Here is a 12,057-nt window from a genome sequence, read left to right as displayed (position 1 = left end):
AACACTGCTCTTTTCTTTGCAGGTGGTTTTTTGGTAAAATCCCAAGGGCGAAGGCAGAGGAGATGCTTAACAAACAGAGACACGACGGTGCATTCTTAATCCGGGAGAGTGAAAGTGCACCTGGAGACTTTTCTCTTTCTGTGAAGTAGGTCCAGTCTTCTTTGCAACAGAATAAATATTGGCAGTTTCAGATGTTATGACTATATTTTGTGATTATCTTTAGCCAATAAATATATTTTCAAAAGACATTTTCTTTGACTCTACTAGAGTTATGTTTTGTTTGGACTAGTATTGCCTAGTTGTATCCAGGGTTGGGAAATTTTTCCCACAATACTTCCAAGTTAAGATGACCCCCAGTGGCCCAGACCAGGATTAAAGGGGTTCAGAAATTCCTTTCGATGGATGGTTAATACTTGTCAATAGTTGTTTACTGTTTAACTTTCACTGAAAGGTATTGGACTGCATGTGTGTCAGTGCTATCACTTGGTAAACACAGAACATTTATTTACAGCTTTAATTAAAAATGGGCATTTTAGACATGCCTAAAGGCGATTAGTGTTTTCGTCATCATGTATGGCTATGGTATGTGTAGTAGTACTGAGCATTGCAATCATGAGCTGCTAGACACTTGTCAGTTTTGAACAGAATCTGTTCACATGAAGCTCATTTTTTGAGTGGATTGCTTTTTTTGTTTACAGAAAATGCGTTAAGAAAATTTGTAGTCATTTCTACAAAAAATAACAAATTCTTACTCTGCCGTTTTCTGTTAGCTGCATGATTTGCTATCTGTGACTTTCTATATTTGTTTTTCCAAACAAAAGTTTCTTTTTTTTCTCTCTCTCTCTCTATCTCTCTTTCTCTCCCCCCTGCCACCCACCTTTTTTAGCAGTGGAACAAAAAAATCCAATACCTATCAAGAACACCTGATGTGTCCTCTGGGCAATACCATCTATTTTCAGTGTCCTGTACTCAACAAACACCTATTCTATGTTTAGAATACTCACTTGAATGCACTCACTGGTTTTATCGTTTATACATTTCAACTGTAAAGCCATTCTAATTGGATCAATTACATTAATGAACGTAGTGGTTGTATTGTTCTGGTTGCTTGATGCTAAGGAGCAGTGAAGTTCATTTTGTGTTTTTTGCCTTCACAGGATCAGAGGTAGCTAAATGTTTGGGGAAAGCATGTGGGGAAAAATTAATTCTTGCATTGTTGTTACCTGCATTCAGAATTGGTGTCTGCGAGGCAGGGCAGAAGGTAGTTGTGGATGCTGACAATGCCATTAAGTGTATATGTGTGTGTATATAATATATATATATAACTGCTCAAAAAAATTAAAGGAACACTTTGAAAACACATCAGATCTCAATGGGAAAAAGAAATCCTCCTGGATATCTATACTGATATAGACTGGGTAATGTGTTAGGAACGAAAGGATGCCACATCGTTTGATGGAAATGAAAATGATCAACCTACAGAGCCCTGAATTCAAAGACGCCCCAAAAATCAGAGTGAAAAAATGGTGGCAGGCTAGTCCATTTTGCCAAAATTTAATTGCAGCAACTCAAAATTGTACGCAGCACTTTGTATGGCCCCTGTGTTCTTGTATACATGCCTGACAACATTAGTGCATGCTTCTAATGAGATGACAGATGGTGTTGTGGGGGATCTCCTCCCAGATCTGGACCAGGGCATCACTGAGCTCCTGGACAGTCTGAGGTGCAACCTGGTGGCATTGGATGGACCAAAACATAATGTCCCAGAGGTGTTCTATTGGATTTAGGTCAGGAAAGTGTGTTGGCCAGTCAATGGTATCAATTCCTTCATCCTCCAGGAACTGCCTGCATACTCTCACCACGCCAGGAATTGTCGTGCACCAGGAGCCACTGTCCTGGGTCCAAGGATTTCATCCTGATACCTAATGGCAGCCAAGGTGCCTTTGTCAAGCCTGAAGCGGTCTGTGTGACCCTCCATGGATATGCCTCCCCAGACAATCATTAACCCACTACCAAACTGCTCATGCTGAATGATGTTACAGGCAGCATACTGTTCTCCATGGCTTCTCCAGATCCTTTCACTTCTGTCACGTGCTCAGGGTGAACCTGCTCTCGTCTGTAAAAAGCACAGGGCACCAGTGGTGCATCTGCCAATTCTGGTATTCTATGGCGAATGCCAATCGAGCTGCATGCTGCTGGGCAGTGAGCTCAGGGCCCATTAGAGGACATGGGGCCCTTGGGTCACCCTCATGAAGTCTTTCTGGTTGTTTGGTCAGAGACATTCACACCAGTGGCCTGCTGGAGGTCATTTTGTAGGGCTCTGGCAGTGCTCATCCTGTTCCTCCTTGCCCAAAGGAGCAGATACTGGTCCTGCTGATGGGTTATGGACCTTCTATGGCCCTCTCCAGCTCTCCTAAAGTAACTGCTTGTCTCCTAGAATCTCCTCCATGCCCTTGAGACTGTGAAGGGAGACACAGCAAACCTTCTGGCAATGACACGTATTGATGTGCCATCCTGGAGAAGTTGGACTACCTGTGCAACCTCTGTAGGGTCCAGGTATCGCCTCATGCTACCAGTAGTGACACTGACTGTAGCCAAATGCAAAACTAGTGAAGAAACAGTCAGAAAAGATGAGGAGGGAAAAATGTCAGTGGCCTCCACCTGTTAAACCATTCCTGTTTTGGGGGTCATCTCATTGTTGCCCTCTAGTGCATCTGTTGTTAATTTCATTAACACCACAGCAGCTGAAACTGATTAACAACCCCCTCTGCTACTTAACTGACCAGATTAATATCCCATAAGTTTCATTAACTTTATGCTATACTCCGATTAAAAAGTGTATATATAATATGTATGTGTATGTGTGTGTGTATGTGTGTGTGTATGTATGTGTATATATATGTATATATATGTATATATATGTATATGTATACATATATACACATATATACGTATACATATATACACATATACATATACATATATACACATATATATGTATGTATATATATGTGTCATACCCATAAATAGTTAAAAATAACTATTCTGTATTGAAAAGAAGTTAAGGTGTATAAGGAATAATTGGGTAGTGCACCATTTAGCACTTGTAAGGTAAAGTTTTAGTGCTTGTAGAAAGTGAGGGCTTATACATTCATTCGTTGGGAAGAAAGCATTTATTTAAGTACAGATAGGCTGCTAACTTAAAAGCCGTTGAGATGGGCTTAGTGGTGGTACAGTAGATTAAGTAAATAATTAGGGGTTGATATTCAGTAAGCTAGTATTCTTAAACGCTAGTATTACCTGCTACAAAACTCTTTACATTTGCATCTTTGGACTTGAAACAGGGACCCATCCCCACTGTTTAAGAAGCCTCCAAAACATAATAGTCCTGGCGGTTACTTTCTACCACTTAGAGAAAATAACCCCAAAATTGGGTGGAAAATGTGTTGCAGTTCTATATATGTGCAGCAGCTTGTAAGCTTAATTTTCTTTTTGCAGTAAAGTAAATGTGATGTGTTATCCATAAGTAGATAAAGTTCTATGACAGAAAAAAAAGCTGCTTTTTTTTTTTTTTTTAATCTTCTGTTTTTAACAAAAGGCACTTTTATCTGTTTATGGCAGTACCGCTTCACAGCTCTTGTTTTTTTTGCCTGGTACTTCCCAGTTTTATCTAGAAGCCATCCTGTTAACATTTTTGGAAGTCCTCTTGCTTAAACAGGACAGCCTCCCTTTCAGCTGATGTCCACTAAAATGTCATATGGGCCTTGAACAGGGGTCTCTTCCGGCTTCATGTACCAAAATTTAGGCAGGGTTCTTTGAGAGTCAGAAAGTCAAACATGCATCAGACACCCTATTAGTCATTTCCAACCCACCTTCCCTATTACTTTGTTTCATTAAGGTCTTTCCATTCTGTCTGAGAACACACACCATAAAGTGTTGACACTTCAGCACCTCTGTTTACACAGGTACCCACAAATGGGCCCTTGTTCGACAACATAACCATGCAAGTCATTATTGTTCTTTAGTCCAAGTTACTGTTATACACATAGCAGCAACATAAGAGTTGAGATTTCCCTGCAGAAATGTAGAGATTGTAGATGGCACTTTTTTGGAGCACTGAATCTAGCATCTCTAAACACTAGAGGTGAGAATTATGAAGAAACTCATGTTAATGTATCATCTCAATACTTTAAAATTGATAAAACAAAAATCACAATTATTATGCTGAAACACAAGTATAAAGTATTGCAATTAAATTCTGAATTATTGGGTGTTGTATTTCTTTTTATTTTAAAGTTAAAATCATTCCCCTTTAGGGAAGACTGTGCCCCTGTGTTATTCCTAAAAATAAAAATCCTTGACTTTTTTTTTTTTTTTAAACTTGCATGCAGACAGTAGTCATAGCTTCCCTTTCTGCAGGAAAACGTTAAATTGATGTGACTGTATCGCCCATTTGGTACAAGTTCCAGCTGCGGGGTTGTGAATATTTTGTCACTTGCTCAGAAAACCTCTCCAATGAGGCAACCCCAGATAATATAAAAGAGAGACAACTTTTTAGTACTCCAAAGTGTGGCCCCAGAGCTGCTGATGTGTAGTAGGCTAAGTCACTTAAATCAAACAGGTATTTATTCACCCTCCCATGCAAACTCTGGTACCTTTCCTCGCTAGAAAGTTGTTCCACATCCTGAGGGTTGGCTTTAATGAGGTGTTGCATGCTAGCGTCTGTCCTTCTGTTACCAGTTGCTTGTTGGGCATTGCACCCAACTCTTACCCTCTATGTTGTGAATGGTTAGCCCACATGCTGGCTTCCTTCAGCGTTTATGTGCAGAGTCTATCTGGGTCACTTTGGTCACCCAGCCTCCAGGTTATAACTGATGAACATAGTCCTTGGGCCTAGCTTTAGGAGTGGATCCTTGTATCCCTGCTCAGGCAAGAGTCTATGAATCATTTTCTTGTTTCATCTTTGGCCTCTCTCCTTTGACTAATTTACCAAGTATAAAGTTAAAAGCAGCAGAAATCACCTAAAAACACAGTTCTAAAGATAGCTATTATAAGCAAGCTGCTTTACCAAGACAATGTGATAATTCTAGGAGGGATGCCTACCCCTTTTAGATTTTCATGCATAACTAACATTCATCGTGCAATATACAGTATATACTTATAGAATGCACATATCCCATCATTCTTTGGCATCTCTGTTCCATAAAGTAAGCCTTCAGAGTTACGTATCTATGCTTTGGAGCCTACTAATCTTCACTCTTGCCTGAAATTTTTATTTTACCTATAAAGTGTATAACTAAGCTGTACTAACAGTATGGTCGGCAGCAATTTAACATTTTTTGTGACAAAAAGGCTCACTTTTACATTTGCACTGGACAGAAAATACCCCCCAGAGGTGCTTTTTAGTACACTATAGTAGATTGATCCGTTGATTCAAAGTGCTCCAAGAGAGCACCTTGTGTAGGGGATTTTTCATGATGGCATCCAATTTTGCCACAGTCCTTTTTTTTTTTTTTCTACAGCAGTTTCCAGTGTGTTCAGGGTTCATCCTGTGATGACATAGACTTTCCTGACACGTTTTTTCAGGCGTTGTTGTTTCTTTTGAGCTCAAGTTGCTTCCCCAGGAGACCACAGCATAGAACATCACACAGGCTACTATAGACTGATAGAGCATTTCCAGTAGCATACTGTACACGTCAAAATAACAGAGTCTCCATTAGTGCAGTCTGCTCTGTCCCTTCTTTTATACAGCTCCACTGTGTGGGTACACCTCTATCAGATGTCACTGTGAGTATCTGTTGAATATTCTTATTACTTCAGAATTAAAAGGTAGTCAAGACAGTGATAATGTCTTGTGCTGTTCTCTAGAAATAAAAGGAAAAAACAAGTCTCTGCTGGATGATTTTAGATCCTTAATAGTTCTAACCAACCTATCTTAAACTGTATATCTTGAACAGGAGGGAGCTGTGAGTCAACTACATCCCCAGTAATGTTTGAGTCCTGGACTGAGCACTTGTGTTGCCAGAATATAATGCAGCCAATAAGGACACATTCTACTTTGAACCTATAGAAGTTCTCAATCATAGAGGCATTTTGACTTCCCTTATCTGTTGAATGCTTTAAGTATGATTTGCCTTCCTGACAATTGCCAAATTGGTTTCTGCTTACCTTAGCCAAAACTTGTCAGTAGCATCCCTTCTGATTGTAAACGTTGGTAAGGTCAGTTCCCAGTTTCCCCAATATCCATGATCACCTCTTTTTTTTTGGTTTTACTAACATTATGGAGAAGAGAGTTGTTTTGGTATGACTGTTCACAGAGAAAGTAAGACATCTCATTGTGGTTGGTGGTCAGGCCTACCAAGAATGGTGGTATGAACTAATTTATTAAAGGAGTTTGAGCTGTGTCTGTTCCCAACCATAGGAAAACATTGTACAAAATTGAGCGCCACAAACTACTCTATAGGATGCTTGTGTTGAAGTTCACTGTGTGATGTAGAGGAAGACACTAAAATCCCACATCTAGGAGCTTGGTGTTTAGCTTTAATGAAATGGCAAAATCAAATGATTACTGAACTGTAGCCTGTAAACAGTACTCTGTCATGGCCGATTCTATTATCCATGTTTGCAAAGATGGTATGAAGTGCAAGGGCTATGGGTTACTTTGTGAACCAGTGATGGCAAATGAAAATAAAGAGATCCAAACTCTCTGGAATATTTGGTTTAACTTGTCCTTGATGCAGCTTCTCAAAAGGTTTTAAGCGATCCTGTGTATGATAGAGTACCGTGAAATCTGCCAAGCTAATTTGAGGTTTGGAGATATTCTATAATTTTACATTTTTGCATCTTCCAAAAAATCTTATTGAAGGATTTCAGTATTAAAACATAGAGGCGAGACATGGTCTCCGTTGTGGAACACATTCTGATAAATGGATTGTAAAAGAAGGTGGTATAGATAACCTTTGAAACTGTTTGATATGTGAATGAAGTGCCATGGAGGTTGGCACCATCACACAATTCATTCACTTAATTTTCTTCTCTTGGTTACCAAACATTTCTTACGCATCCATCTGCCCATTTTCTAACTCATTTGGGGGAGATGGCCTGTCCCAGCTGCATTGGGCACTAACATGAACAATGTCTTATGTCATTGTCATTTTTTTTTTTCATATTTGCTATTTGTTTTATGTCATTTTACTGATGTTTGTTTCTGTCTGTCTTCTGTCAGTTTACCTTTTGTTATTGATTGCTTTTAGCTTTTATTTATCTTTGCAAAATTGAGAATGACTTAATTATATGTTCTGGTATTTATGCAATAGTTTGATAACTTGTTTTGCGATAAAAACACAAGCTGTTCTGTGGTAACTAATTCTGGATACATTTTCCCATCAAGGTTTGGAAATGATGTCCAACATTTTAAAGTTCTTCGTGACGGTGCTGGGAAGTACTTCCTCTGGGTTGTCAAGTTCAATTCACTCAATGAGCTGGTTGATTACCACAGATCTACTTCAGTCTCCCGAAATCAACAGATATTTTTACGTGACATTGAACAAGTTCCCCAGGTAAATGCTAGATTCACTTAATTGTTGTCTTACAAAATCATCTTAATTAAAGGAGCATTCTATTGTTTCTAACCTGTCTTTTTTTTTTTTTTTTTTAACTAATATACACCTGGTCATAATTTCAAATGCACTTCTTTTTTTCAGTTACTTTTTACTTTCTTGTATACATAGTATAGAGAAAGTATAGGAATCGTGAAAAAATTTGACCTCATTTTTGATGAATCTTGATGTTTTGGACCACCTTGAGTCTGAAAATACCATTTTTCAAATTGTGTGTGTGTGTGTAAACACAATAACCCAAACCGCTTTGACCTACAGTAGGTCAGTGAGATTTTGTACACCCGCTTTATGTGAAAAATAAGGAAATTGGGCCACTTCTGATACTTTAACTGAATACTTTTGTGAATTTTCAAGTAAACTATGGTTATAACTACAGATAGATGATTCAAATTTTGTATAGATATTTATGATTAAAACATAGCGTTGAAATTTGAGAAAAGTTACTCAGCTGGAAATATTAATTTAAGCACCCATCCACATTTTTTCTCTCATAAAAATTTAAATGTGTAAAAATTATTCAAAACTGCATTCAATAGAACACATTCTTTCAACAATTATTATTAATTTTAAGTTACACATCATCAGTTTAACAATAATATGTAAAGATTGAACATGCCATTTAAATATAAAGATGTAATGGGAACAGTAAGCTGCTACGTCCTTGTACCGTTCCAGGTAATACATTTAATTTTATGATTTTTTAATTTATTTCCGCCATCATTATCATAATTAAATATAGCTAAATGTAGTTTTACCTATAGCAATTTATTGCAACAAATAATTATGTAATACTAAGTTTTTAGGTGACTAACTTTTTACTTTGCATGTAATCTAGGTAATGCATATGTAATCATGAAAAAATTCCACCACTGTTTTCGACCTCCCTAAATGTGAAAATATAATTTTAATATAAAGTTTGATTATAAATAGAAATAAATGATTGTGTTATCGATATTGTCAATTAGTTATTATGTGAAACAAAGAGATGTTATTTGAGAAATATTGTGTAACTGGAAGTGGTTCTGATGACCTTTTCTCTGTCTCAGTATTCAGGAAAGTCTATGGGAGCACACTCCCGATTTTTCTTTTTCTTTTTTTTTTTTTCCTTTTTTTTTTTTAAATTTCCAGCATATTTCCAAAATCTTATACCTTTTATTTTCTCCAACAATGTTATTTTCAGCTAGGCAGTAAACACAATAAAATATTTCTTTTTACAGAGATCACTAGATTTATGTAGTTACGCATTCATTTGGAGCAATCAAAACATCTTTTGTAAGCTATTGGGTCATTAAGGATTCATTGTGTTTTTTTTTGTGCTTAAAAAATGACATGTATTTGGACTAGAAAAGAAATTACCAGCAAAACAAATGTTGTGGCACGGTGGCGCAGTGGGTAGCGCTGCTGCCTTGCAGTAAGGACACCTGGGTTCACTTCCCGGGTCCTCCCTGCGTGGAGTTTGCATGTTCTCCCCGTGTCTGCGTGGGTTTCCTCCCACAGTCCAAAGACATGCAGGTTAGGTGGATTGGCGATCCTAAATTGGCCCTAGTGTGTGCTTGGTGTGTGGGTGTCTTTGTCTGTGTCCTGCGGTGGGTTGGCACCCTGCCCGGGATTGGTTCCTGCCTTGTGCCCTGTGTTGGCTGGGATTGGCTCCAGCAGACCCCCGTGACCCTGTGTTCGGATTCAGAGGGTTAGAAAATGGATGGATGGAACAGAAGCTAGTACCGCTGTCCCTTTCCTCTGTGTCAGTGATGTCAACTTTTTTTAATATTTACATTAAATTCATTTTTCAAGGCTTTATATATTGACTTTTTTTTTTAATTTTTTTTTTTTGCAGCATCCAACATATGTACAAGCATTATTTGACTTCGACCCACAGGAAGATGGGGAGCTTGGCTTTCGTCGGGGAGATTTTATTCAAGTGTTGGATAACTCTGATCCAAACTGGTGGAAGGGTGCTTGTCATGGGCTGACAGGAATGTTTCCGCGCAATTATGTCACACCTGTGAACCGGAACATGTAAAGAAAAAGAAGTATAATGTTACTAAAAAATACTAGTTTAAAAAATATATTAAAAAAAGAATGGACACCAGAGCCCAGTACAGCTGTGGTGTGACATCAAAAATATATTACATACTGAGAATGTTTTCAAAAATGCAACACTGAGTCAAAATGGAACTGTAATTTAAATATTGAACAGAAAAAAAACATCAAATTACAATCTAAAAGACATAATGTGTGTCCTTGCAACGCTTTCTTGCCTTCTCTTGATCCTTTTTGTGTTCTTTATGCCACCCCCACCCCCCTCATTGGTATGTTTCTGCATGTTTTAAAGCTTTGTCCTTTCTCTCATCTTTTTTTTTTCCCTTGTATTTTTTTTTTCCCCCCTTCTGGGGATTGGGGGTTGATACAAATAGCACCATGCCTTTTGAGCCACCTGTTGCTCATGATAGCTTTTCTTGTATTGGCCTCCCATATTTCAAATATATTGTTAAATTATCCATGTGTGTTTTTTTTTTTTTGTTTGTTTTTTTTTGGTATTTTTTGTTATTCTTGTAAAGGTTGTGCCCACCTTTTCCTGTGTTGAAATTTTAAGTGTAATTGTTTAGAATTCTAAAAGCATGCTACAGGTATAAGAATCTTCTTAGCCTTCTGTTCAAACTCTTGTTGTCTTGCATACAAATTCAGTCTAGAATAGTTCATTACCTAAATATTTTAGGAGTGAAAACAGTATTTCATTGAAAATACAATCAAGCTTGTTTTGACTTTTTAAGCAAAAAGCTCAACCATGTATGACTGTTTCTTGTGTTACCCTGATCCGTTTTTGTCCATTTCTCACCCGCTCAAGCAAAACTAGCATATTTTTAAACTGCAGCTTAAATGAAAGAATGCTGTTTGTAAATTCAGTATTAGTAGTGTGAAGTTAATAAAATGTATTATAAAATCTTTTATATAAGAGAACTGAGAAAAGAGAGTGGGTTATAAGAACAGAGTAGTACACACTACTGAGGGACTTTAAACAAGATGCAACATATAACCCTTTTCAGACATTTAACTATGTAATGTAAAGAAATGTTTTAAGGGAAAGAATTGTATATGCAAATTCTATTTAGTTTAAGAGCAGGGAGATCAGAGTTAGTATTTTTTCTTTCTTTTTCTTTTTTTGTGCATGGTTGAGCACCTTCTGATTTGGGCTTTTCTTCCACCCTCATAATAGTGCCTTTTTAATGTATTATTTATCCCTTGCAAATACAAATCTTGATGTGTTCAAAAATTGATCCAAGATGTATGCCTCATTTTGTATTCTTCAGTAATTATCTTTGTAAATAACCCAAGACTTTATATATTATATATTTTTCATTCAGTTATGTTGGATGTTACTACCTGGAAGACATTTTCAAGATTTAACTTTTTTAATTTAAATACTTGCATTCTTATACCTAATGCTAAAGTTTTTTTTTTTTTTCTTTTTTGATTGTTTTCATAAATAATAATAATGGAAAAAATGATTTGTTAAGAAAGGCTTTAGTGCAAGGAGTTTACATGATATTTTCTTGCAGTTTTTTTTTTTTGTTTGTTTGTTTTTTTAATGTATGTTGGTGAAGGCTGATCCTGCTTTCATATTCAGTTTGGATTAAATGAATCATTCATTCCTTTGAAATGTTAATATTTGAATGTAATAAGCAACTCTTACTGATCATGAATTAATGTCTGAGATACTATGATTTTGGGCATATGTTAAGCATAATTTGTCTTCATGCAGAATATCATGCATAAGTACATCTCAAATGAAAGTATTTCTAAAGCGGCCAAATCCTTTGTTTTACAGTCGATCACGCTAACTAATAAGATCTACTTGTCACAGATAACCTATTTTTAAATTATGGCCAATAAACTATGCTAAAATAATAGTACAGTTTGCATCATAAAATTGTTCCGTTGAAATTACTATCTGTATTTCAAGTATGAATCTGAGTTATCAAAGCAAGTACTATAAGCATTCTGTGGGTTTGGTGAGTGGGCATTTTTCATTGCAATATGACTATGCCATTTTTACTGTTGATACTATGATTTTTCTGAGAATGACCAGACAACTTACATTCAGAATCTGTTCTAATTGCTATTTAACAGTATTTTTCCATAAAACATAATTGGTTCATAAAGTATATGAATTGGGGAACCAACAGTGTAATAAAATTGCAAATAAAACAATAAATAAATATGAAAACTTTTTACCATTTTTACTTCCATTTTGTGTAACATGCCTTTACACTCTTGACGATTTTTGAAAATTGTTTCCTCATTTTGAGCGTCATATTGGTTAGTCTTTTTAACCTTTTCAGTGATGGTTTTTCTGAAGCAGTCCTACATTTTAGTCCATTTTCCAGGCTTTTAAACACGTTCAGAAATCACATGACTTTTAAGAGAACAGCTGTTTTTT

The 12,057-nt window shown here is 36.6% G+C and overlaps 1 protein-coding gene across 1 annotated transcript in view; it reads left to right on the top strand.

Annotated features, from left to right (window-relative positions):
• The window catches only part of grb2a (growth factor receptor-bound protein 2a), a 71,673-nt gene extending 59,822 nt beyond the window's left edge, over nt 1-11,851 (top strand). Inside the window, exons 4-6 of the mRNA XM_039739294.1 lie at nt 23-145; nt 7,391-7,559; nt 9,454-11,851. Coding sequence (XP_039595228.1) covers nt 23-145; nt 7,391-7,559; nt 9,454-9,639 — 478 coding nt within the window. The 3' untranslated portion in view covers nt 9,640-11,851. The remainder of the gene's footprint in view (nt 1-22; nt 146-7,390; nt 7,560-9,453) is intronic.
• Nucleotides 11,852-12,057: the final 206 nt, after the last annotated feature.

This window comes from Polypterus senegalus, chromosome 17, assembly GCF_016835505.1.
Source record: "Polypterus senegalus isolate Bchr_013 chromosome 17, ASM1683550v1, whole genome shotgun sequence".
NCBI classification, from domain to species: domain Eukaryota; kingdom Metazoa; phylum Chordata; class Cladistia; order Polypteriformes; family Polypteridae; genus Polypterus; species Polypterus senegalus.
This window is presented reverse-complemented; position numbering and strand designations above follow the sequence as displayed.